The 26,693-nt window shown below is 48.7% G+C and overlaps 1 protein-coding gene across 8 annotated transcripts in view; it reads right to left on the bottom strand.

The window, feature by feature from the left end:
• Positions 1-608: 608 nt before the first annotated feature.
• The window catches only part of SECISBP2 (SECIS binding protein 2), a 36,088-nt gene continuing 10,003 nt past the window's right edge, over positions 609-26,693 (bottom strand). For 3 of the 8 annotated variants that reach the window (XM_079791182.1, XM_079791186.1, XM_079791189.1), the window contains 12 exons: positions 24,788-24,869; positions 23,052-23,260; positions 20,889-21,011; positions 19,605-19,700; positions 18,217-18,346; positions 11,937-12,103; positions 10,915-11,050; positions 9,177-9,372; positions 8,107-8,327; positions 2,277-2,431; positions 1,862-2,015; positions 609-1,439 (listed from right to left, as the gene is read on the bottom strand). In XM_079791182.1, the coding sequence (XP_079647308.1) occupies positions 1,336-1,439; positions 1,862-2,015; positions 2,277-2,431; positions 8,107-8,327; positions 9,177-9,372; positions 10,915-11,050; positions 11,937-12,103; positions 18,217-18,346; positions 19,605-19,700; positions 20,889-21,011; positions 23,052-23,260; positions 24,788-24,869 (1,773 nt within the window). In that variant the 3' untranslated portion in view covers positions 609-1,335. The remainder of the gene's footprint in view (positions 1,440-1,861; positions 2,016-2,276; positions 2,432-8,106; positions 8,328-9,176; positions 9,373-10,914; positions 11,051-11,936; positions 12,104-18,216; positions 18,347-19,604; positions 19,701-20,888; positions 21,012-23,051; positions 23,261-24,787; positions 24,870-26,693) is intronic. The other 5 variants (XM_079791184.1, XM_079791185.1, XM_079791183.1 and 2 more) reach the window with 5 other exon arrangements.

Genomic DNA, 26,693 nt, shown 5'->3' with positions numbered 1-26,693 from the left:
GGAGAGCAGAAAAGGCCTTCCGATGCTGCTGCTCGTGGCAGCCCAGAGAGAGACCCCTGAAAAGGGGCTTGGAGTTAGGAGCTGGTCAACCAGAACCTACGTCCCCATTTAAACAGCTCTGAATGTGTTTGGAGAGGTAGGGCACACAGTGGGAATAATGTGTCACAGAGGACAAGAGAGGCAGGGCTCTGCCAGCCCTGGCCACATGGTGTGCCATTTCTGACTCATGACTCCACATCTGTTTGCGCATCATAGGCCACTTACCTCTCCGAGATACGGTACCTAGCATGACTGAATTCAACTAACAGTATTTCAAAGCCAACACCACACACTGTCTGCCTGACAAGCACAAACCAGTGAAACTGCAATCCTGCCATTTCCTCTATGACAAGCAGGCAAGCAGAGACAGGGCAGGGTCTGGAGACGCCGGTCTCTGAGGGTCTGAGACCTCAGCAGCTGCTACTCTCAGCCCCAGGAGGTCTGGGCATAACAAGCCTCTCCCTGCTCAGCCCCCGCCTTCCATTCCAAGGCTGAAAGGCACAGGTCAAAACAAAGGAAGACCTAATAAGAAAGAGACCAAGGATAAACCAAATGACCCAAGTCTCCAGGGAAATTAAATAATCACTCTTTATTGAAAATAAATAAGCCCTCTTACTTACAGGAAAATAGGAAAGTGAACTTTTTGCCTCCTGGCCTCTGAGACAGAAACCACATTCAGAACATGTTCATTTACAAAAGAAAGATTTGTAGATTATCAAAACTGAAATTTAGGAATTTCCATATACATTGTTTCTCTGAAAAATTACAACTAAAAGAAATAATTCATGTCAAAGGTCACAGGTTAGAAAACTGATTTTTCTTGAGGCTCATTTTAGCAAACCCTCCAGGTCTCCCCAAATCTTCCCGCTGAAAGGCCACGTCCCGAGAAGGGCCCTCCCTGCCCTCCTGCTGTGACGCTGCTCCCCGCCGGGCTGGCCCCGCCGTGGCTGAGGACAGCAGCCACACTGCTCCCGTTTCCCCGACGAACTCCCTGGCTCAGCGGTCGCTCTGGAGCAGCAGAGGGCTCAGTACCTTCTCCAGGGTCTTCTGATTCAGTGTGCTCAGAGGGCTTCCAGAAAGGTTTCCGTCAGCAAGCCCCAATGCCCGCCACGGGACTTGCAGCCTTGAATACCACAAAGGCTGCTTCCCATGCCCTCTACGCTGCCAATGTCCCCATCCAACAGCGTCACAAATACTGTGAAAAGTATCAGGCCAGTGAAAAGCTAAGAAAAGGGCCACAAAGTTGTTCAAACCTCCCCTCCTTACCCCAAATACAAACACACAAAAGAACCCTTCTTATAAATTCAAGTTCATCATCTGAGAGGTTGAAGCCTCTAGCGATTCTTCCAGCTGCTGGGCACACTGACTGTACGCTTCCAGGTGTTTTCTCCAGATTTCAACTGGAAGGAGAGAGTGGCACAGCTGAAGAACAGCAGGGACAGTCGGGAAAGTCTCTACTAGAAAGCATGCTGCTCAGCAGCTCAGTCCCCTGCACGGGCCAGCATGGGCTCAACCCCATCTCCAACGCCCCCCGCCCCCTGAGGGAGCAGCACCCATCAGCCTGGTGCTGGCTGGCCTTGACAACCGCCTGCCAAGGGTACAGCTATCCTTGCAGCCACCCTTGTCCAGGGCTGTTGACCAGAGGTCTGTTTGAGACACTCCCCGACAAGTCCTTGCAAACCCCCAGGTCTGAGAACACCTCTCAGACAATGGCCAGACTCAACCGGGCCTTCCTCAGCCAGTGCCCAGCACCGGGACTTTTTAATCCAAGTCCAGGAAGACTCGGGCACTGGCCCAGGCTCGGACCCTCCCCAGCACTCACGGTAGTGTGGCTCTTCTGTCGTGGGAGGAGCTGGGGGGCCGCCTTCTGTGGCGCCGCTGGGGCTCTGCGCAGGCTCCTGACGTGTGGTCTCGAGCATCGTCTTGTACGCCTCCCGGGCCGCCATTGTCAGCTCAACCATCTTGTGGAACTGGTCCTTGGACAGAAGTGAGGGCACAGATGATGCCCCTGACCACAGGAGAGATGGGTCTCCTGCAAACCTTCCACAGAGAGGGTGCCACCCTCCGAGGGTGCCACCCCGAGGGCAGGGCGCCTGAGGCACCTGCGTGGCAGCAGTGAGCCCGGAGCTGACAATGTGCTCTTAGGGAAATCAAGGCCCCTGAGGCTGAGGGGCCGCTGGGCTGTCCGGGAGCACGCCGTGTCCGCCTCCCCCCAGGAGCAGCCTGCTCCCGCTCACCTGGGCCCCGTCGTAGCTGAAGATGCCCACCACGCTGACAGGAACAGCTTTGTTCAAACTGCGCCCCAGAGCCTTGCGGTTGAGAGCGAACACAAAGGGGATGTTCTGTTCACAGGCGTAATCGATGATGGTGTGCAGGGTGTCGTCCAATCCACCTGTCCGAGGGAGGGCATGGGAATGACAGGAGGCGTCACCGGGCCTGGTGGGGGCACTGGTTGCAAGGGCTTTTGCTACACACAGCAGCACTGCCAGCTCCCTCGGACTCGTCACTCTCCCAAGACCACTCCTCCGAGGAATGGATGTGTCTATGCTGAGTCAACAGCTGCATTACACCTAATGGTCTTAGCACACATCACTGACCCCTCACAAGGCTGGGCCACTGCTCTGCCTGCCTCCCGGGGGAGCTCCTGTCTCCTCACAAAAACACAAAGGGGAGGCCCCGCCCCGCTCACAGATGGGAGTCAGGAGCAGAGAGGTCCCTGGGCACCTATCCCACATCACTCCCCTCCGACCGGAGCACGCACGGGCCCTGCTCCCGGCGAGGCGCCGCCAGGGCCGGAGCACAGGCAGAGCGGGGAGAAGCAGCGTGAGCCTCCGAGGAAGGTGAGGCGCTCCGTGCAGCGTGTGCCTGCCAAGCCGGAAACCCGCAGCGGCGCTACCACCACCCAGAGCTTACACAGGGGCGTGCAGGCTGCACCCCGCAGCCAGCCAGGACGCACAGTGGAGAAACGACGCCCCTTCAGACAGCAGCCAAAGGTGAGCACAGGCAGGAACCGATGCCTCGGGGAACGGCAGACCCACAGAGCCACCTCCACAGGCTATTAGACGCCCAGAAAACTCTAAGCGAGACATCGCTGCTGCTGGGCAGGATGATCCCAAATATCCATGCCCACTCCACATTAGCCTAAAGCTCTGCAACACCATCGCCTACTACAAATAGGATTTTTTAAAATAAAAATATGAAAAAAAATATACAAGTAAAAAAAGCATTTTGAAAAAGGAAAATATGTTTTGAAAAAGCATCGCCAGGCACTGAGAACACGCTCTGAGGCTACAGGAACGGGCACACGGGTGCGGAGGCAGAAGAGGGCCCAGGAATGGCCGGAGACGCGGGATCGAGCCGTGCAGAAGGGACCTGGTCAGCCTCCGGAAAGAGCCACCTGAGACTGACATATACGCCGCACAGACCAAATGCAGCATGGAGAACAGGGAGAAACAGTAAAAACTGTCCATTACCTCGGAGGCGAAGGCCGAGGACTGACATAAAATCTCGATGTGATAAAAACGGAGGAACAAAAACTACTGATACACAAACCTACTGCCGGCCTGGTCAGAACAAGGTGGGGAGAAAACAGGCTACGGACAAACCAGAAAAACATATACCACTTTTAGCCAACTTTCTTGTTACACAAAAAGGTAGTATCTATACAAAACAGATCAACATCCCAAAAGAATATGAACAGCCGTTCACAGAAAGTGCCCTGCTCTTAAGCAAGTGAGGATGCGCGACCTCCCCCCAGGTTGGGGGGCCAGGGGGGGCAGGCCCCGCCGTGGGGCCACTGTTACACATGCCCATGCCCTTCCATTCTCCAGCTGGAACCTGCGGAGGTGGGCACACCGCAAAGCAGTGTGCGAGGCACCGACAGGTGTGAAGTCTGCTCACCAGTGTGCCCTCTGCAGGAGGCCACATCTCTCTCTCTCACACACACACACATACACACACACATGCAGTGCTCACACACACAGTGCTCACACACACGTGTGGACTATTGACGATACATACAAATATGGCAGTGGTGGCTGACTGAGGAGCTGGAGGGATTTGGGGGGTTTGCTCCTCAAAAGAAAGTAATGAAATGACGAGCCCCAGCCCCACCCCCACTAGTGAGCCGCTCTAACCCAGCCCCTGGAAGGGTCACACTGCTCTTTGCTCTGCACAGACCCACTCCCGGGCAGAGAAAAGGTTCCCGGCACCTCGTACCCCGGGAACTAAGTACATGATTTCTGAATTTCCTTTCGAGAGAGGAACTTCCCTAGTGCACACCCCCACTCGGTGGGGATTGGAAACTCATTCTGCCTGGTGTGCCGGGGCAGGAACTTACAACCCCACATCCTTTATTCGCCCGCCTCTCCTCCAGATCTACCAGAAGAGCATGAGAGGTGATGAGGAATCAGCCTCTGAGGACATAAACTTCCAAGAAACACACCAGTGCCAGGCAGGCTTGGAAGAGGGGAGGGGGCAGAGGTGGGGTGATGGGTATGTTCCTGAGATATAATTACACCTCATCACCTGAAACTGACCCCTAAATATCGCCAAGTCGTCTCTCCCTCTAGGGGTCTCTGCCTCCCGTGCACCCCAGCCCTGGGGTTGACAGAAATGCAGTGTGCTACCCAGCGGCCCATGCTGCTGTCCTCAGGAAGACCGGCTTGTGCGGCTGGACCTTGGCTGGCAACAGAGCTGGGTTTAGAGGGCTCCGAGTTGACCAGTGCCTGCTGGGCCTCTGCTGCTTGAGGAACTGAGCTTTATGCTGAGACCGACTTCCTCCTAAGATTCTGCGAGCTGGTACATGCTGGGCAGAGGGTGCCCAGACCCCAGTAAATACCCAGGGCGCCGAGTTTCACCCAGACTCCCTGGAGACAACACTTCTGTGTGCTGTAGTGTGCGCCCTGTGCGCCCACCCGGAGGAGGCCTGAGGTGTGTGCCTGGTTCCCTGGCTTCACCCCATACCCCTCCCCTTGTCTGACCACCTGCCTCCTTCCACTGCAACAAACCGCAGCCATGAAGACAGCTCCACGCCCGCACGTCCTGGGAGTCCTCCGGCACATTACGGAGCCAAGGTGGGCTTGGGGACCTGACACAGCAGCCAAGTGACAGCTTCACTCAACTGACCTAACCAGCTGTGAGCGAGAGCCGAAAGCACCTCCAACTGCCCGCTCTCCAGGTTCCTCATGGGACAGCCTCAAGCTGGCACAACGCTCAATCCTCTGAACCATCCCGCAGAAGTTTAAGTGCAGAACTATTGGGTTAAAGGCCACCCTGAGCGAATGCAGGACTTTTACATACTCCACAGCTGCAATACGGAACTGTACCTTTAAAATGACTGCAAGCCATCAGTATCTTTTCCAAGAAGAAACATTTATAGGAGGTAAAATCAAATTCCTTATGCCTCCACGCAAAAAACAGAGGAACTACTACTAATGTGTCAGTTCAAGCTGAGCTCGGTCCTCTGGGCTACATACATGCCCATTTTGTTCTGTTTAGTTTTTTAAAGATGTAAATCCACAGAAGAATGCGAGACCAGAGCAAAAAAAATATTTGGAAGCTGAATCACAAACGCACAACTGACCTCGCCTACCTAACCCAACAGCGGGCGGGGGAAGCCTTGGCTACAACCAGCTGGGCAACTGTCCACCGCGTGGGCACCTTCCGAAACACGCTGCTGAGATGAGGACCGAGTCAGCCAGTCAGTGTCCAGACCCACCTGGCCCTCCAGCGCGGCAGGGGGCAGGCCTGCAGGACATCAGGCGCCACACCTGCGCCGAGGGGTGTGAGGACAAGGCCCTGAACCCTCCCCCTCACAGGAGGTAGGCGGCGGGAGTCTTCCTTCCCCAGGGCGCCTTGCACCCCAGCGGCGGCCCTGCCTGTCAGTCGTCCTACGGCAGAGATTAGACTGGGTCCTGAAGCAGCAACATCACGTGAGAATTGCAAATTCTGGGACCCTCTGGACCTACGTAGGCAGAAACCAGCTTCCGGCTGATGCCGATGCAGCTCACAGCCTTTCAACCCCCGCCCAGCCCCAGACCTGTCTGCTTCTGAGCAGCGGTAAACACAAGCTGACAGCCGAGGAAACCTCCCCGTGAGACCCGAAGGGCAAACCACCCCTCCGCGGGGAGAGGAAAGCTTCATGCCCACGAGGCACAGAACCAGCCAGAACAACAAACACAGCCCCCGGGTTTAAAAATGCCAGAGAGGAAAAATCCTACAGAAAGTTTAGGAAAGAGAACCAAAAGAAGTGAAAAGAAGAAAAGTAACAACAGGGAACAGTGCAGGGGGCCCAGCATCTGAGCTCCAGGCTCCAGGCGCTGACAGAGGACAGGGGAGGGGCATTCAGAGCACAAAGCCCACAGCGCCCAGACCTGGGGGCACCAGGGCAAACTGTCCCGCCTCCCAGAACCCTGGCACAGGAAGTGCTCAGACGCCTTCAGAGAGGAGAGGAACACAGGAACACAGGGCAAGCAGCAGAAAGCCTAGATTTCAAGCCCATCTCTCAGACGCACCCACACACCATCTCCACGTCAGCCACTGAAGATGTGCTCGAGCTGAGCGGGTGCGCAGGGCGAGGGAGTGAGCGCCCTGCAGGGGAGATGCCCGCAGGCCCACAGGCACGGGCGGCACATTTGAGGCAAAGGAGCTAGCAGGATCCATAAACACCACACGGCTCTGGCCCGTGTGACTCAGCTGGTTGAGCATCATCCTGTGCACTAAAAGGTTTGATTCCCAGCCAGGGCACATGCCCAGGTTGTGGGATGCCTATGGGAGGCAACTGATCTGTTTCTCACACTGATGTTTTTCTCTCTCTCCCTCTCCCGTCCTCTCTCCAAAATCAATAAAAACATTTAAATTGAAATAAAGACCACACAAATTGGGGGCGGGGGGGGGGGGGGGTTGTCCCCACAACGACTGGCACAGGTGGCACAGAGAGCTCAGAACAATTTTAGAAGAGGAAGCCATAGAACGCCCGCTGTGCCAACTGTCTTAGGAGGCCCACAGCCAGCCAAGTTTGCTGTGACTCCTGTTGGGCCCAGCGCCTGCCACAGGTCTGTGGGGGGCACTGCCAGCACACAAGTGGGCAGGTCCCTGACACCCCCTACTGTCCTGTTCCACCCAGCGAGGCCTGGACCCTGCCCAAGCGTGGATGGTAGACACTGCCAGGCTGGGCCCGGGGCCGCACACAAGTCAGGAACCACATTCTTCCCAATGTGAAATGGCAACTGGAAAGAAAGCTCAGTGTAGGATCTGGCCCCGGCCTCGCCAGGGCGTCCCACCGAGCGGAATGTGTCACAGTGGGACAGGACGGCTGGGAAAGAGCATGACGTCCAGGTGCAGGCACAGACGCACATGGGGCTGGTGTCTGCCAGCGTTCTGCTCCTGACCACCAATCCCTCTACTGCAAAGCCCAAGGACACAGAACGGACACACCGAGGGCCACTGTCAATCACCTCACCCAGTATTTCACATCCCATAAAATGGAACCAAGCTTCTCCGTCAGTAAGATGGCCAAGTGCTTGGACGAACCCACGCCTCTTTTTTTTTTTTTTAATTTCAGAGAGGAAGGGAGGGAGGGGGAGAGAGAGTTGGAAACACCAATGATGAGAGAGAATCAATGATTGGCTGCCTCCTGCAACACGCCCCACACTAGGGATCGAGCCTGACCTCCTAGTTCATTGGTCAGCGCTCCATCACTGAGCCACACCAGCCCGGCAAATCCAGACTTTTAATGAGCAAGTGGGCACAGGGGTCAGTCACAGACCAAACCAGGAATTTAAAATAAACAAGAGCCCACTGCCTGGCGGCCAGTCACCAAACTGGTGTGAGTGGCCAGTGACACCCCAAGCTCCAGAACATACCTTTCCTGCCGCCAGAGGCCTGCAGGGCGGCCAGACCGGCCAGGAAGACTGCAGGCCTGGCTGCCGCAGGGTGAGGCCCGTGGTGGGCCATGAGCCCCGCAGACAAATGCCTCCAGCCAGAGGACAGGAGGCCCGGCCCACCACACTGCCCATCCCACTGCCGACTGGCGTGGGGCCACGCCCGAGGGCAGGGCACCCCTACCTTTCGACTGTATCTTCTCACAGTTGGGAGAGATGATGACGCACTTCAGCTTCCTGAGCTTCAGGTGTTTGAGCACCTCCCGCAGCCCCAGCACAAGCCGGCGTTTAGTCTTGGCCTTGACGGGATCTTTCTGGTACATCCGGTCTTGGAACCGGACCAGCTCTTTCAGCAGCTCCGTCACACAGGCGTCAACCTCTTTACTGAGCACCTGGCTGCAGTAACTGGAAGAAACGTTCCGTGCCATCAGCTTGCAGTGGCTGTGACACGGCAGCGCTGCCCCGCCGCGCCCCCGGAGAATGCCCCCTGGCGAGTACCTCAGATGAGCAATTGAAAGCGGGTTCCTGATGGACTGGGTTTCATCAAAGCATCAAATCACCCTCCCCCACTGCGCTCACAGGGGCAGAACCTCTGCACCCTTCCTACACCACAGCATGCCAAGCATCCCTCACTGGGCCATTCCCTGTGCACCGCTCCTGAATACCTGCAGAGTCTGTCCTGGGGAAAGAGTGGGGTGGGGAGCAGAGCTCCCTAAAAAATTATGCAGAGAAACCAAACCACAAAAGGGAACCCAATCCCGGACAGTGTTGCTCAGTGGTTGAACATTATCCCAGGAACCAGGAGGTCACGGTTCGATTCCTGGTCAGAGTACATGCCTAGATTGTGGGCTCGATCCCCAGTGGGGGGCATGCTAGAGGCAGCTGATCAATGATCCTCTTTCATCATTGATGTTTCTATCTCTCCCTCTCCCTTCCTCTCTATAAAATAAATAAAAATATATATATATTTTAAAGGGAACCCAAATATCATGCACTGTCTCTAACCATTGCCCCAACAGAAAACCTGGATTTATGGGCACCTCTGCCATCACATCAGTAGGACGAGAGCCCTCGTAGGAACAGATTTAATAGCCCTGGCGTGTGGCATGACTAGGTACCTGGCCACCTTTACCGGAAGGATAAAAACACTGGCCCAGCTCTCAGCTTTCCAGTTTGAGCACGTCAGGGTGGGAGAACTCCGTGCCCAAGGCCAGAGCAGGCACAGCCCACCCCAGTCCCTACGGGCTTACTCACTCCCTGAATCTCCGGCTGTGGATCTTGGGGCAGCTGGCACCCTCGGGAGCCAGGGAGCAGATCTCCGCCTCCTTATGGATCTCAGCTCCCAGCGGCTCTTCTGACTGGCTCTCTCCCGCAGGAGAGGACCACATGGATGCTTCTGCTCCCCCCGGAGCGTCACAGAAAAGCAAGTCACAGCACAGCACCTGTGGGGCTGGGGCAGGGCAGGGTCACCAGGGCAGCCAGAGGCACCCCACATCCGCCGCATGCAAACAGGGCTGCTGAGCACCGCAGCTGGCAGCAGTGAAGGGAATGGCTTGGGAAAACCGGAAGAACTTGGCAACTTTCTGTTCTTCCTGCAGGTGTCTTCCTGACCCCAACTTAGTTATTTTTATTGCGGCAAAGTATTTATAAAACTTAGCATTTTAACCATTTTTAAGTGTGCAGTAGCCAAATTTGTATTTTAATTTTGAAATTTAACCTAAAGTTCCTATCAGGAAATTTAAAAAGCAGGTTTTTAGTTCTGAATTTTTTGCACTTAAATGCTTGAGACTATTTCCTTCATCAAATAATCCTTAAATCAGAGCTGAACTCAAATATCTAGACCCGTGGTCGGCAAACTGCGACTCGTGAGCCACATGCGGCTCTCTGGCCCCTTGAGTGTGGCTCTTCCACAAAATACCACGGCCTGGGCGAGTCTAATTTGAAGAAGTGGCGTTAGAAGAAGTTTAAGTTTAAAAAATTTGGCTCTCAAAAGAAATTTCAATCGTTGTACTGTTGATATTTGGCTCTGTTGACTAATAAGTTTGCCGACCGCTGATCTAGACTATGAGAGCCTCAAGGGGTATGTTTAAACACATCAGACAGGATTCCATAATGGCTAAGGTCCCCCAAATGTTCCTTCTAGAAATTTCCAGAGTGCACGGGAGGCTCCAGCTCACCAGAGAAGGAAATTGGGAGCACACATCACACCAGCCAGGATGGCAGACGCAACAAATGCAATGCCCTGCAGTGGCCTCTCCCCAGTGGGCGGAACTGGTAGCACCTGGCAGCCGGTCTGGCAGGAGCCCCCGAGGCCGGCTGGCAGTGGGCCCACCTGCCACCTGCCTGGGGAAATGCCGCAGGAAGGAGTGCTCACGCCCGCTGCACTCTCCCCACCCTGCCACGGGGCTGCGTCTATGGCACGGGGGCCCGCTCGTACACCTGGACGCTGCACAGCAGTGACAATCGGGAATTGCCCACGGGCCAGACATACTGCTAGCCAGAGGGACACCACTGCAAGGCTCCCTGGGAAGGAAGCACAAACGCTCACCGGGGCTGTGGTTGGGCAGGCCCTGGGCCGGGCCACGGGGGGCTGTGCGTGGCTGCTCTGCTGCTGATGTTGGTGCCGTGTTCATCTGTGAAGTCCTCGAGCTATATGCTAGGGTTTGCGCACTCTTCCGAGTGTGTCATTTAATAAAAAGTTGCTAAACACGTCTTCATGGCACTGTCTCGCACACTCATGGGAAAACGGCTTTGCAGTTAATGGGGCTAATCCTCAAAGCTACTTCAAGTCGCCAGGACCATCCAATGCCACACAGATGGAACTCGGGGCCTCATGCCCTGCCCGCACAGGCCCCAGAAGCCCACTGTCCATGGGGACAGCCAATCACTGTCCAGCTGGTGTCTGAAAACTGCTGCCTTCTAAGTGGCGGAATCCCGGGGGTCTGCTGCACAGGGTTGCCCCAAATGAAGACGCAACCAACAGAAGTGGTACCTGCGGGCTCCCCCTGCTCCAGAGCCAGGTCGTCGCCACTCTCTACGTCTTGTACTTCGTCACCGGCGAAAGCGGGGCTCACAGCGTTTTCCTGGAGACGCTGCTGCTTTCTCTCCTCCCGTTCTTTCAAAATGATCTTTAAAAGTGAGTAAATGATTAAAGCACCTAAATACTTGTACTTACAAAAAGCTCTTTTGCAAAATAAACACCCAAGGTCGGCTTACGGGCAGTGTGCCCCTCGTGCCTTCACAGCGGCAACACGGCCCCCCCCCCCCCAGCCCGGGGGTTGGCCCGGGGGCGGCTGTCCCCTCGCGCAGGCGCCCCGCGCAGGCTGTGCGCGCCCTGGGTTCCGATGCACCGCTGCAGCGCGACAGGCACCTGGCCTCAGGCAAGACACCTGTTCCCACCGGAGATGGACCCCACACCTCCAGCTGCGGAGAATCAAATGAAGAAACCAGTGCGACAGCCCTGACTGAGAATCTGCCAGGAAGTGTCCAACGTTCCCCGAAACTGAACAGCAGATTCGCCGCAGGTGGGATGAGGGTAGAAGTAAATAAGGAGAATGTAACTCTCCCCATTTCTCATTTCCTGTCCATGTCACTGCGAAGTATTTTAACAAATGGCTTCCCTCTGCCTGGCCGCACAGACCCCCAGAAGCTCAGTTGGCTGAGCGTTGTCCTGATCACCGAAAGGCTGCCGGCTCAATTCCCACGCTGGGCAAGTATGGAAGGCAACCTTTTTCACATAGTTCCCTCCCTCCCCCCCCCCATCTACCCCCCAAACCCCCTCCCCCCCAAAGCATGTCCTCGGTGAGGATTACAAAAACAAAAACCAAAAAAATACCGCACCCACTCCGCATGCCCCACAATGCCCCTTTCACCTCAACCCTGAAAACCTCAAACCTCGGAGCTGGAGAACACCAGGCTCGAGGGCAGCGGTCGCCAACCTTTTGGACTTCGCGGAGCACCGGTTGGTGACCGACCGCTGCTCCAGGGCCAGGTTCCAAAGGCGGCACCGCTCACCTTCTTCAGTGATGTCGGCTTCTTGGCTCTGGGGACCTCCCTCTGCTTCCCCTTCTTCATCAGGGGCGCGCTGGAGTCCAAGGGGTTGTGCGGGGTCTTCACCTGGCTGAAGCGGGGGCCCTTCTTCCCCGACGTGGCCTCTTTGGAGAGAACGGGAACCGCCCCGACTGCAACACAGTGAGGATGCGAGCTCAGGGGCGCCCCGGCGTCCCCGCAGCAAACGGCCCCGCAGACGGTCTCCGGCAACGACCGCCAGCGAGACAGTACCTTTTGGTGACTCCAGAGAAGTGTCAATGCATTTAGGAAGAACCGTCTTCCTATCCCTAGGAAGTCTCTGGTTTCTCAGTAAAGTCTATTAATGTGTGGCCTCACTTTCTGACTGAGGGCATTTCCGGTAGTCTGTACATACGATGGCTCTACTTCCTACCCCTATTCCTCCTCCCAGGAAATAGTTCATCTCTACTTTATAATGAGGAAAATTTCCAACATACAGCAAAGAGGAGAACACAACAAAACCCACGTTCCCACTGCCCAGCTTCACCAACCATCAAGAATCTCCCAAATGCGTTTGCCCACGCTCCGGCAGCGTGGCGTTTCAGTCACCAGTGCTTTGGTAATCGGCACATCCATGACATCTCACCTGTCGGGTCCCCTGCTACCATGTGGAGCGAGTCCACTGTGGCCTTGCTCTTGCGCCATTTCCAGCCTTGGCCACGCACAGCTGCTGTGTCTGTGGAAACCTGCTCCCAGATTATGTGTGAAATGTATGTGTAACTGGCTTGGTTCCTGTCATCGGCTTTTCTTGAAAAACGAGTCATACCAACCCTGCTCACATAGGCATGCTCTCCCATCCCAATGCCACCTGTGAGTTAGTTCATGACCGCCCCCCGCCCCCCCCCCCGGGCCCCTGCACTGCCCACTGCAGCCCTCCAGCCCTGCCCCTCCTCCTGTCTGCACCCCATGCCATGCGACTTGCCATAGTGTTAACAGGGGACCTGGGCAAGGAGGGCCCTTCCCAGTGGAAACCCCAATAAAGGCTCTGGCCTAACCCCCCTCCCTCCTGCCCAGCTGGTCTTCTCCGTGTGGCCCTGCATGCTGTGTCTCCTGTCTCCAGGACCTGGGAGTAGGATAAGCTTTGCTTTTTCTTGAGCTCCTCCTGTTTCCTTCTGTGGCCACACCTGACCGACCATATCATCAAAAAATACATAACAAGCCTCGGCTGGTTTTGCTTAGTGGTTAGGTCCATGGACCTAAGAATCAAGGGCACGTACTTTGGTTGCAGGCTCGATCCCCAGCCCCGGTCGGGGTGCATGCAGGAGGCAACCAATTGATGTCTCTCTCCCTCTCCCTTTCCCTCCCTCTAACCTCCCCCTCCCTCCTCACTCCCCTCCACTCTCTAAAAAAATCAATGGAAAAAATAACCTGGGGTGCGGATTTAAAAGAAAAAAAAAAAGATTGTGATTAAATACACCAAGACTCCTGTAAGAAATCTTTCTTGCTTCTAAAATTTACACTGGTTCAGCCCAGCCAGTGTGGCTCACTGGTTGAGCATCGACCCATGAACCAAGAGGTCACCAAATCGAATCCCGGTCAGGCATATGTCAGGGTTGCAGGCTCGATCCCCAGTAGGGAGCGTGCAGGAGGCAGCCAATGGATGTTTCTCTCATCGGTGTTTCTATCTCTCTATCCCTCTTCTTTCCTCTCTCTCTAACATCAATAAAAACGTATTTAAAAAAATAAATAGTAACTCTAAAGCTAACCGGCAAGGAAGAGCTGACTTGCCCATGGGAGCCGGAATAAGGTGTAGGACGTAGAGCAGAACCAGAATGCAACAGAAGTCCTCTCAGGACTGTTCCCTACTGCACATGAGGGGATTTGGGAAAACATGTTTATGTGTGAAAAATGCGAGAGAATCAACTAGAAATGTTACTAGACTCTTACAAGATAGAAGACAGGCACATGGAAACCAAGAGCTGACTTCTGCAAAGGTGGTTTCAACTGGCAGTGGTGAAGAGAGACTTACTCAAAGGGCCATCGTAAGTACAGACACCAGAAATGTCCTCAGCCAAAAACAGGTCACATGGTCCCAGACTACTGAGACACAGGAGACCTCATTACAGGGATAGGAAGATGGCTCAACTTCCACCAAAGCACGCACAGTGACAGCACTGCAGGCCTTTACTAACAGAAGATGAGTTGAGAAAAGCAATTTGAGGAAAGACTAACGGGGCAGTGGTCTCAGCCTTGGTATACAGCAGTCCTCTGTTAAAAGCAATTTTGCTTTTTGCAGTTTCAGTTACCTGTGGTCAATGTGGTCCAAAAATGTTAAATGGAAAATTCCAGAAATAAACAATTTGTAAGTTTTAAATTGCATGCCATTCTGAGCAGCGTGATGACATCTTGCACTGCGGCTCCGTCCTGGGACGTGAATCTTCCCTTGGTTCAGTGTATGCACACTGTATATACTAGGCGTCCGCTGTCACTTAGTCATTGTCTCAGATCAACTACGGCGGTACTGCAGTGCTTGTGTTCAAGCAACCCGTATTTTACTTAATGGCCCTGAGGTACAAGAGCAGTTTAAACTTATCCCTCAGCATGCATAATATAGGGAAAAACAGAGTGTGCTCAGGGTTCGGTACTAACTGGTTCCAGGCATCCACTGGGGGGAGGGGCCATGGAATGTATCTCCCTGGATAAAGGGGAACTACCATATATAAGAATTACTCAGACATGCAATGCATGAAAATGTGCATCTTGATATGAATAAAATTACCAAAACTGTTGAGACAATGAAGGAAACTCAAACACAGACTGGATACAAGATGCTAACAAGAAACAATCGTTAATATTGGATGAGAGGATGGCAGGGTGGTTCAGTTAAAAATAAAACCACTGTCAGAGACGCTGACTTGGGTATTTACAGGTAAAATGACATGATGTCTATGAGTTACTTTAAAATACTTCAGGATGATCACTAATTTACACCATACACAAAAATAAACTCAAAATGGTTAAAGGACTTAAATGTAAGATGGGAAACCATAAAACTCTTAGAAGACTTCATAGGCAGCAAAATATCAGACATATGTCGTAGCAATATCTTTACCAATACAGCTCCTAGGGCAAAGGAAATTAAGGAAAAAATAAACAAATGGGACTACATCAAAATAAAAAGCTTCTGCACAGCAAAAGAAACCATCAACAAGAAAGCCCACTGCATGGGAGAACATATCCAAAATTTACAGGGAACTCATACAACTTAACAAAAGGAAGATAAACAATCCAATCAGAAAATGGGCAAAGGACCTAAATGGGCAAAGGACCTAAATAGACACTTTTCGAAAGAAGACATACAGAAGGCCCAGAGACATATGAAAACATGCTCAAAGTCACTAGTCATCCAAGAAATGCAAATCAAAACAACAATGAGGTACCATCTCACACCTGTCAGAATGGCTATCATCAACAAATCAACAAAGGACAAGTGCTGGCAAGGATGTGGAGAAAAAGAAGCCCTCGTGCACTGCTGGTGGGAACGCAGATTGGGGCAGCCACTGTGGAAAATAGTATGGAGTTTCCTCAAAAAACTGAAAATGGAACTCCCATTTGACCCAGTAATCCCACTTCTAGGAATATATCCCAAGAAATCAGAAACACCAATCAGAAGGGATATACACTGAGTGGTCAGGTTATTATGATCTCTGAAAGCATAATAATCTGGCCACTCAGTGTATATCCTATATAATAAAAGGCTAATATGCAAATTGTCCCCTCGACCAGGAGTTCTACCAGCAGGCAGGCTGGCCAACTGCCCATGTCCCCTCCCCCTGGCCAGGCTGGCCTGACCCTACCCATGCACGAATTCATGCACCGGGCCTCTAATACACACACACACACACACACACTGAGTGGCTAGATTATTATGCGTTCAGAGATCATAATAATCTGGCCACTCAGTGTATATGCACCCCTATGTTCATAGCAGCACAATTTACAATAGCTAAGGTTTGGAAACAGCCTAAGTGCCCATCAGCAGATGAGTGGATTAAAAAACGGTGGTACATTTACACAATGGAATACTACGCTGCTATAAAAAAGAGGGAACTTTTACCATTTGCAACAGCATGGATGGAATGGAGAGCATTATGCTAAGCAAAATAAGCCAGTCAGAGAAAGATAAATATCACATGATCTCACTCATATGTGGGATATAATGAACAACATAAACTGATGAACAAAAATAGATCCAGAGACAAAGAAACACTGAACAGACCATCCAACCTCAGAGGGAAGGCAGGTAAGAGATCAACCAAAGGACCTGTATGCATGCATATTAGCATAACCAATGGACATGGACACTGGGGCGGTGGGGGACTGTCCTGAGGGGTGGGAGTGGTGGGTTGACTGGGGAAGAAGGAGACATATGTAATACTTTAAACAATAAAAAAATTCTTTAAATTAAAAAAATAACAATACTTCAGGATAAAAAAGCTTCTTAATCATTTCCTTGGGTGCCTACATTTTTCTTTTTAGAATAAATTAATAAACTACCTCAGAAGGAGGAAACATACTTAAAAGACTACAGTGGCAAATGTGCATATTTCTTTTGTTGACATATTGCCAATTTTAACATCTTGGCTCTCTGAAAAGGCTTTTCAGAGGAGAGAATGGTGTTATCAGAACCGAGCCGACACTGTTATGAGGTGTGTCCCAGGGACAGGCAGGTAATTCATTTCTGTCAGATTCAGCTTTAAACCTGTACAGGGCACTTATGTATCATGAGATTTCAGGTACACAATGTCACCATATCTATTTCTTAAAATCATACTTAAATTAACTTTTTCAATGGTTATGGTAAAATACATGTAACATAAAATCTACTATTTTGACAGTTTTTAAGCGCACAATTCAGTGGCATCAATTACGTTCACAATGTTGTGCAACCATCACCACTACCCAGCTCCATAACTTTTTCACGTCCCAAACTGAAAATCTGTCCCCCTTAAACAGTAACTCCCCATTCCCCCTCCCCTTAACTCCTGGTAACCTCTACTCTACTTTCTTTCTTTTTTTTTTTTTTCCTACTCTACTTTCTATGAATTTGCCTATTCTAGAAAGTTCATGTAGTGGAATCATACAATATTTTTCCTTTTGTGACTGGCATATTTCACTTAGCATGTTTTCAAGTTTATCCACATTGTAGCATATGTCAGAATGTCCACATTTTGCTTATCCATTCATCTGTTGATACATATTTGGGGTGTTTCCACCTTTTGGCTATTATAACTAATACTGCTATGAATACTGGTGTTCAAATGTCTGAATCTGTTTTTAATTATTTTGGATAAACACAGAGGAGTGGAATGGCTCGGTCAATGGCAACTCTCTATTCCCCATTCTGAAGAACCACCAGACTGCTTTCAAAAGTAGCTGCATCATTTCCCATTCCCACCAGCAGCTCACCAGGGCTCCAATCCTCCACATCCTCACCAGCACTGGCTATTTTCGTGGCTTTGCTCATAGCTCTCAGAGTGGGTATGAAGAACTACCTCACTGAGGTTCTGACCTGCATTTCTCTAATGACTAATGATGGTAAATATCTTTTCATGTGCTACTGGCCATTTGTGTATCTTCTTATGGAGAAATGTCTTTTCAAGTGTTTTAGCCCATTTTTTGAGTTTGTTACTGAGTTATAGTTCTTATATATATTGGAGATCAAACCCTTATCAGATATGATTTTCGAATATTTTCTCCCATTCTATAAGTTTCTTTTCATTTTCTTGATAATGTCCTTTGGTACACAAATGTTTTTAATTTTGATGAAATCCAATTAATCTATTTTTAATACTTTTGCTGCCTGTCCTTTTGGTGTCCGAACTAAAAATTCATTGCCTAATTCAAGAGCATGGAAATTTACCTGTTTTCTTCTAAGTCACAATTTTAGCTCTCATAATTAGGTCATTGATCCATTTTGAGTTCATTTCTGTTTATGTGAGGGTCCAACTCTATTCTTTAACAGATGGAAATCCAGTTGTCCCAGAACCAGTTTTTAATGTTCTTTGTTCTTTTAATGAACTCAGCACCCCTGTCAACAATCCACCGGCCAAACATATGTGAGTTTACTTCTGGACTATCATTTCTATTCCAATGGTTTGTCTATCCTTATTCCAGTACCATACTGTTTTGTTTATAAATGACTTTTGATTACAAAAGAAAACAGTCACAAAATAGTCTATCGGAAAAAAACTTCCAATCATGTGAGATTAAAAGACCCTTTTACCTGAAAACACCACTGGTTTGGAGGACTGCTTTGCATTCTGGGAGTGCTGCTTCTTTTCCAGTGCGGTCAGCATTCCCCCCAAATCCAACTGTACTGGAGTTTGGCTCTTCTTTCCACTTTTAAAATTATTCTAAAAAGTTCAAAAATCCTAAGTTTATTTATAATAATACATTTTACAAGCTGTGCTTTTCATCTCATGACAAAAAGATCACATAATTAAAGATAAAATGAAATAGATTTAGAGACTATAAAAATCTTAAATAAAAAGAAAAACACAAGCAATCCCCACATTCTCTGCTAATATTACCACCGGGGTTATTTACTAGTATTTCCTCCCTCTTTTCTCATAACACTGGGTTTATATTAAACCACCTACAATTACGTCTACATCTCCCCTGTAACAGTGTACATCTACAGACAAGAAACCAACACTTGTATAAAGTCTTTGGCTATAAAAGTTTGCTGTATGTGAGGCTAATTGGTCAGTATTAGTGCCTTGTTAGCTCCATTCATTCTTCAATTGCCCAAGTGAGTCAATCAACTGCCATGAAACTAATTTTCCCAAGTCCAATCACACCCAGCAGGTGAGCGCCACATTTAGACACGACGTTGGATGCACTCTCGGGAAATGTGACTGACACAGCTGGGCTCTGGGCTGGAGACAGTAATAAAGGCTGTGCAGGCAGGTTGTGGCACGTGCTTTAGCAACTTCACTCCTGCTCTCCTGCCCCCTGTTCTCTTCCCAGACACCACACCCCACGGGCTGCGGGCTCCCGTCACGATGCCAGCACTCAGTGCAGTACAGGTGGGTAAATCATAACATGGTAATGCAAAGTTAACTCACACAAGGGTGTACAATTTTTCCTTCCACAAATGTGAAAAGTTACCCCAATTTGAAAGGCAAAATGACAATGAACATGCCCAAAGTACAGAAGTTCCCCATTTAGATCACGAGCCCTAAGTTCATTCCTAAACCCACAGCGGGCAGGGGACAAGGAGCAGCATCTCTCCCGCCCGTCTGACTACTTAAGAGCGAAACTGGCTGGCTTTGCTATTTCCTTCTGTCGGACCCTACTGCCTCACAAAGGAATTCTTGGTTCCTGAATACACAGAATCACCATTTTTTCTTTAAATCAGTCTCATAGGCAGTACGTGTTTGCCTCCTTTCTAATATTGCAGTGGTAATTACCAAGTCTTACTACAAAAGTGACAAAGTGTTTTAGCTGAAAAGCAGTTCTGCTTCAACATACTGAATGCCTCCAATGAAGGAAGAAATAAAAACAAAACCGGTCTCCACAAAGAAGTCTGGAAAGCAGTTTTGTCTCAAGCGTCAGTTTAGCAAGAGAAGTTAAGCCTAAAGCAATTGTGGCTTTCAATCTAAAATTTACCTGTGGCTGCTGCTTAGATTGACATTTCCGTGACTCTACTCTGTCTCTGTCTCTTCTTTCAGATGCAACTGCCAGAATGGGGAACTCTTCAGCATCCTAAGTAAACCACACACCCTTTAGCGCTTCATGAATCGTGAGACCCAAATACGCCCAAGTGAAACCTTCTCCTTGCTCATATATTCTACGATAAGCTCCCACAGAAGGGCTCAAAGGTGATACAAAACAGCCCAAAACCTGTATCATAAGGGCTTCAGCTTAATTTTACTTAGAACCAATTTAAAGACCATAGTTCTAATGTCCTGCTCCACAGAGCAAGAGTGGGGACCCCAAGGAGTCCACAGACTGCCCCTAACGACCATGGCGTGAGTGTTCAGAAGCCATCCTTCAATTACACTTTGCATCAACCCAGACTCAGGGCATGTCAGTGTCCTGTCATGTGTGCTGCTCCCAGGCTGGAAAATGGAGAGAGGGACAACAGGCCTCTGAACCACATTTACCGTGTCTCGTGTGCTTCTGTCAACATTGTAGGTGCCTTGGAGGAGTTATGTGAGAAGTAAGGGCAGAAATATGGAATATTTATTGGCCAAACCATAAAGCTATGCCATGATCATAGTTCTTCAAACACAACCCCACCATTCTCAAGTGAATGTTCCAAGAGCCTTGGGAACCTCCAGGTTGAGGGAAAGCCCCGGCGTGACCCTAAGCTGGACACCCAGGCAGCACCGCTGACCTTCTGCGGGCCCAGGAGCCACGCTGCTGAGTCTACTAGCGCGGACCCGTGAGAAATAGGGTTCGAGCCCAGGACGCCTGGAGGACGGACATTCTTGGAGTACCACAAGGACAACAATGTAAAGAGTGCTTTTGCAAGGCCATGACATTCTTGTGACCAGGGCCCATGATGGCTCCCTGGTATTTTAAATTTCTCTCTCTAGTGAAGCACATTCTAGTAAGATTTCTGGATAGAAAAGGAGGCTCTTCCAAAGCCAGCATGCCAAAGTGAAGAAAAAACATGTAAAGAAGATATGAGAGATGGTGTACTATGGTGTATAAACTACTAGATTTCAACATAAGCAGTTGTGTCTCTAGACCGCAATGTTTATTGAGTGCCTAGGAGACTTTCACTGGCCAAAATGAAGGTGTGAAGAAAATGGATAATGGCTCTTTTTTCAGCACTAGAGGGCTATTATTAAAGATACGTTGAAGATTTTCACTTAGGAAACCAGTATGAACCCACATTTCTATTAAGACGGACCCATACATCACACAAGGGGAACAAATATGTACTTCAATCCGTGGCGGCTCTTGTGCTGTGTGGACTTCATATTTTGATTTAAACTTTTCTTTCTTTTTCTTAGTCTTTCTTGAGGCTTCGTTTTGCTCAGAATCACCACCTTGTGATGCTTTGGACTAGAAACAACAACAAAATCGTGGGTTTTAGGACATTCAATGGAATGTTTAATTCCGTGTATTAGAGCAAAATTAAGTTATCAAGTTGTATAATCACATGGCAATTTTATTCATAGTTTGCCTCTTCATTCTCTATTTTCCAAAGAGCTAGCATTCTGGAGAATAATTCGGAAGGAAAAAAATCTGTGAGAATAGTTGTGTTCAGTATTCTGAAACGGGCAGATTTAGACAGGACCAGTTTTCAGCCCAAGGAGGCCATGTTAATAATTCGACTCATTCCGACCTGAAGTCTCTTCATAGCTCCAGGGGTGCCATTTCCATTACCAGGGCCCAGGGGTTCCTACAACTGACTGCGCGTGACAACCACCTGTACAGCCTTCAAACCAGAATATCCGGCCCATCCCAGACATCCCGACTGAGACCTTAGCCTCAGGCTGGCCTTTCCCAGTCCGGTCCCCCATGCTGTGGCCTTGGGGCTTTCACACTATCACTCACACGGGCTGAGGCTCTGAGGCTAGGACTGCACCCCCATTTCAGTTCCAGGCTCCCTCCTCTATCGGCCTCTCCTTCTCCACCCTCCCTGCTACCTGACAGCTTCTGCGCCTGTCTGCACAGCACTAGCCCTCTGCATGTGAACGGGGCTCTCAAGGTTTTTAGGGACCCTGTTTCATCCTCAATGGGAATTTACTCTTCCCAGGTAAAAGCCTCAGAGGCCATTAAAGAGTGTTTATCTACTGACCTGGGGTGGGGGTGGGAGGGCTGTCTACGCTGTTTTGAAAAGTGGAAAGGGCAACTTTTAATATGTATAGAATGACCACATTTTTGTTAAGGGGGAAAAAAAGTTAAAAACCAAAACAAACCAATTTGTTTATGTTTTCAGGAACCTGAGGTGGGTTACATACCAGGTTGGTAATGCAGGCTTCCCAGGGGTTTGGGGGTCACAAAGAGGTATGGGAAAGATGACCTTTTCCATCACTAGGTCCTTTTAGCATTACATTTGTTATTTTGGTAATAAAAATTTACAACCCCGTAAGTTTTAAAGGGAAAAGCCATTATGACCCCTATCATCCCTGCTGTGTATAATGGAAAGCAATCTAGGTTCTAAGATTACAGGGGATCGTCATTTTATGACCTTTTAAAACGATACTTAGAAATTAAAAAAATCTGCTAACTACCTATCAGGAAAACCACTTCGGACAGCAACTTGGCAGCTGCAGCCAGCGGGGCCTGAGCAGCCAGAGCCCAGAGGACGGCGGGGCCTGGGAGCTAGTGGTGGGTCAGGGGGTCCTCCCTGCGCCTGTTCTCAAATGAGCCCACAAAGCTGTGCGGCACAGCACACAGGTCTGTCTCGCTCCCACGGTCGCCCGCACACATTTCCTCAATCAACCAGGCACCAGCGTACAGCGCCCACTCGGGCAGGATGTTTGTGACACTTTGGACATCAAAAAGTAGCCTCACACCCCAAAACTGGAATCCCCCACACTAAAGAAACACAACCATCAACCTACAAGAATCTATCAGTGCACTGAAAATCAGAAACAAAATCTAGACTAATGAAAAAGGCTCTTCAAGATACAAATCTAGGGTCAATAAAAATGACAGCTTAAACTGATTAGAACTAAAAGGAAAAAATGGATTCTAAAATGCTACCTTACAGTATGTAAGCTGGAATCAACCAAGTGAATGTAAAAATGTGGACTGGAATACTGTGCTCTCAGTCCCCTAGCAGGCAAAAGGAATTTGATTTAAATCCAATAAACAAGAGCCTGGGAGAAAGAATGCAGCACCAGAGCTTACATTTCTGCCAGCTTCTCCTTTAAAGAGCGCAGATATGTTAGCCCACCGGCCTAACGTGTGCCTCCTGGCTCATGCACAAGCTGCCCCTGTATTCCTTGCTGAGGGCCTATTCTTTGTTTCAAGGTCCAAGGAGCCAACTCAGGTGACACCCGCAGCACAGAATGGAACACTTTCAGTCAGGATGTGAGAACCAAGTCCAGCCAGCGGTACAGGAGACCCACATTATCTGAATGGGATGCATACCTTTTTAGTTGAGTGGACAATGGGTTTCTCTCTGTTGTAGGAAGGGTCCGAAGATAAAACTTGAGAAGATGATTTGCTACCATTTTTAGGATCTGCTGATGAAATAACCGTCTTTAGGTTTATCACAGAAGTAACAATTCTAGGGGCTGGTGGTGATTCTGTAGGTAACGTCTGACGGACAACATAACCCATTGGCGTCCAGGATAACTCTGCTCAGAGATAACCACAATTGGGGAACAGTCTCAACAGCAAACACAAACTCCTTAGAGATTCCAAACATGCATCATGTGAGATAATTACTCAGAGCATAATTAAATTTAGGCTGTTCAAAGCATTCTCTTGGGAACAATATTCACTAAACGTGTTTTCCTTGGAACATGCATGCTGAATTTACTTGTTAGGTTAACTGATCTTCCTAGAAACTGGTTTTCACTTGGGGTTGTTCAGTTAAATAACAGCAATCCTCAATTACGTCCACGTGGCAAACACACGGAATTAACAAGCTAAAGATCAAATATTCGCCCTACTAACCTTGATGTGTATCTTTAACAGCAGAAGTCAAAGGTCACTAGACTTCAGCTATCACAATAACTGGAAATTTATTTCTTTTTAGAGCAGAGGCTTAAGCACAGCCACACTACTCCTTAGGTGCCCATGAAACTCTATATACAGACAAAACAAAAGGACAGCCATCAGGACATGGGCAAGTCATGTCAGCAGCCTGTGGCTACCCCAGACGATGAGCAGACTGTTCTTGCCCCCACAGAGCTACACATCCTTACAGTGGTCTCTAAGTGAAGATCTCTGTACCAAACATAGGAATGCAAAAGACAACATACCTGTGGGTAAGGCAGGAATAATTTTGTAAAAATGTCTTCTGTTAGGAAAAGCTACTTATAAAGATTTCAAGAGCAGACTCCATTGAAGTCTCTCTGAATATTACTTCTTGGCCAGGACAGGACATACTGGCAGCTCTCCAAGTGTGGCCTCAGGCTCCCGGACCCTTAAAGTCAAAACTGTTTTCCTGGCAGGAATGTGTTATCTGCCTCTCTCTCCCCGTCCCCACCCTCCCCTTCTCCCCCTCCCGCCTCTCTTTTACAAAGATGGCAAAGGTAGGACAGTGAAAAAGCCAAATGGCGAGGCAGACCCACAGAGCCAGCCACTGGAGAGTTGCTCTCCTTACTGTCTTACTTTTGTGGAAAACAGTTATTTTTCATAAAAATGCTATGTCACTTTTAAGCGAATTAGTAAGTATTTTTGAAGTTTCCCTGTTTAACTCCCAATATTGCTAATACTGACAGTTGTCTAAACCAGCAGTCACCAACCTTTCGGACCTCACAGACGACCCGTGGTCCGCGGACTACCGGTTGGCGACTGCTGGTCTAAACAGAAGCTCTTGGGGCTGTTTAAAGGGTATTAAGGGATCTTGAGACCAAACACCATGAGGACCTCTGGTATAGGTAACACTTAAGGAAGCTACCATTTTTGAGTTGATAAGTTTTTTCACTGAACTGAGTAAACATTTCATTTAGAATTCTTTGCTATCTTACACTCCTTACACATACATGGAGATCTCATCTACTTCAATCTTCTAAAAATATTGTCAGTCTACCAACAACCTTTCACCTGCCTTAAAGAAGGCTTTAAGACAAAAGCATTTAAGTTGCACTAGACTAAAAATGAACTTAAAAATAGACAACTGGTTTTCGAAAATGGTATTTGGTAGCCACTCTTACCTCCTGTACATGGAGAGGAATTGGTAGCAGCATTATCAGTTACAGAGTCAGTCAGCTTATTATTTTTCACCACTATTTCACCCTAAAAAGCAAACCAGTTATTTTCTTACTATTTCAAATGGGAAAGTAATCATTTAATTTTTAAATACAGCTTCCTTGTCATTCTTAAAATCTCCAAAATATATGCTAATTAAAAATTCCAAATATCTAAGTATATAAAGTGAAAAGTTAAATTGTTTCCTTTTGCTAAATCTCTCTCCCTAGCAGAAAAACCACCCACAGCTTAGCTAGCATCTCTCTACTTCTTGGCCTAGGAGATAATTTTTATATAGATCCTAATAATGGATCACATCACACATCTCATGCAACCTTTAAAAGATCAACGTATCACAGACAACTTTTGCATCAGTGCAGACGTGCCAATATCGTTCTTAAAACCCGAGTGCCCCCACAGGATGCTAAAGCATCGAGTACCGAGCCTACACACCAGTGTTCCAAAGTCCCTCCAAACATCCACAAAGATAACAAATACATGCTTGCAATAGGTGCCCACTTGTATAAAGATAGAAAGCTGCCACACACATGGAACATGAGGCCCCAAAAACACTGGGGGAGGGGGCGGTGAGTACATTAAGAAGGTAAGAGGAAACTGGTAAATTCAAATTTGAATAGTTTGAAAAGAAATTCTAAAGCTGATACACTTCATAAACTTAATCATTTTGCTATTTCATTATACGTGAATCCATGAATAAAAAATAATTAAAACACAGTATGTTCTTTTAATAAATGTAACTTTATATTCACCAAGGCCAATGAAACCCTAGTAGTGCCTCCCCTATTCAAAAGTGGTTAGGTCGTCCTGGCCGGTGTGGCTCAGTGGTTTGAGTGGGGATGGGGAATGTCCGGCCCTTAGGCCCTATAAGGCACAAGAAATCATTTGGTCTGGCCCTGCCAAGCCTTTAGGGTGAGTTAATTAAATGTTTAACCAAATATAGCAGGCTAATTTTTAAGTTGATAATTTTGTATGGCCTTCAAATGATGTTATATCCAAATGGCCCCTGGCAGAAAAAAGGTTCCCCACCCCTGGGTTAGAGCGTCGGCCCACGCACTGAAGGGTCACGGGTTTGATTCATGGTCAAGGGCATGTACCTGGATTGCAGGTTCCATCCCTGGCCCCAGTCAGCAGGAGGCAACCAATCGATGAGTCACTCTCACATAGATGTCTCTGTCTGTCTGTCTGTCTCTCTCTCTTTTCCTTCCACTCTATCTAAAATCAATGGAAAATTATCCTCAGGTGAGGATTACTTTCAACAATAAAGACAATTTAAAAAACAAAATAAAACAAAAAAAGAAGCTATTGGGTCCTATAGTTCACATACTAGCAATTTCAGAATTTAGCTTCTGCATGATTGTGATCATATTAGTAAAAATTAACATTTAAACATTAATATCAATATCAAAGACCCGATGCAGCAGTTATGTTTTCAAAGAGTATTTAAAGATATGGAAAAAATGCCAAAAGAGTTTTAAAAATTTCTAACACAAGCCCATACATATGTATGATCCCCAAATGTACAATTTTCACAATGTGCCATTAACAAAAGATTAAGTGCTAAACATGGCTTTCTCTTGGCTATACAACTTTAGACAATTACGTTTTTATTCTGCATATTTTTTTGGTGTTCAAAGATACTACTAGTATAATCAGGAAAAAGGTTTCTTAAAGGGAAATTAAAAAAACAACTGCAGCCCTAGCCGGTTTAGCTCAGTGGATAGAGCGTTAGCCCGTGGACTGAAGGGTCCCAGGTTTGATTCCGGTCAAGGGCACATGCCTGGGTTGCGGGCTTGATCCCCAGTGGGGGACGTGCAAGAGGCAGCCAATCAATGATTCTCTCTCATCATTGAT

The sequence above is a fragment of the Cnephaeus nilssonii genome (genome assembly GCF_951640355.1).
Source record: "Cnephaeus nilssonii genome assembly, chromosome: 14".
NCBI lineage: Eukaryota > Metazoa > Chordata > Mammalia > Chiroptera > Vespertilionidae > Cnephaeus > Cnephaeus nilssonii.
Note: the sequence above shows the minus strand (reverse complement) of the source record. Positions and strands in the feature narration are given on the sequence as shown.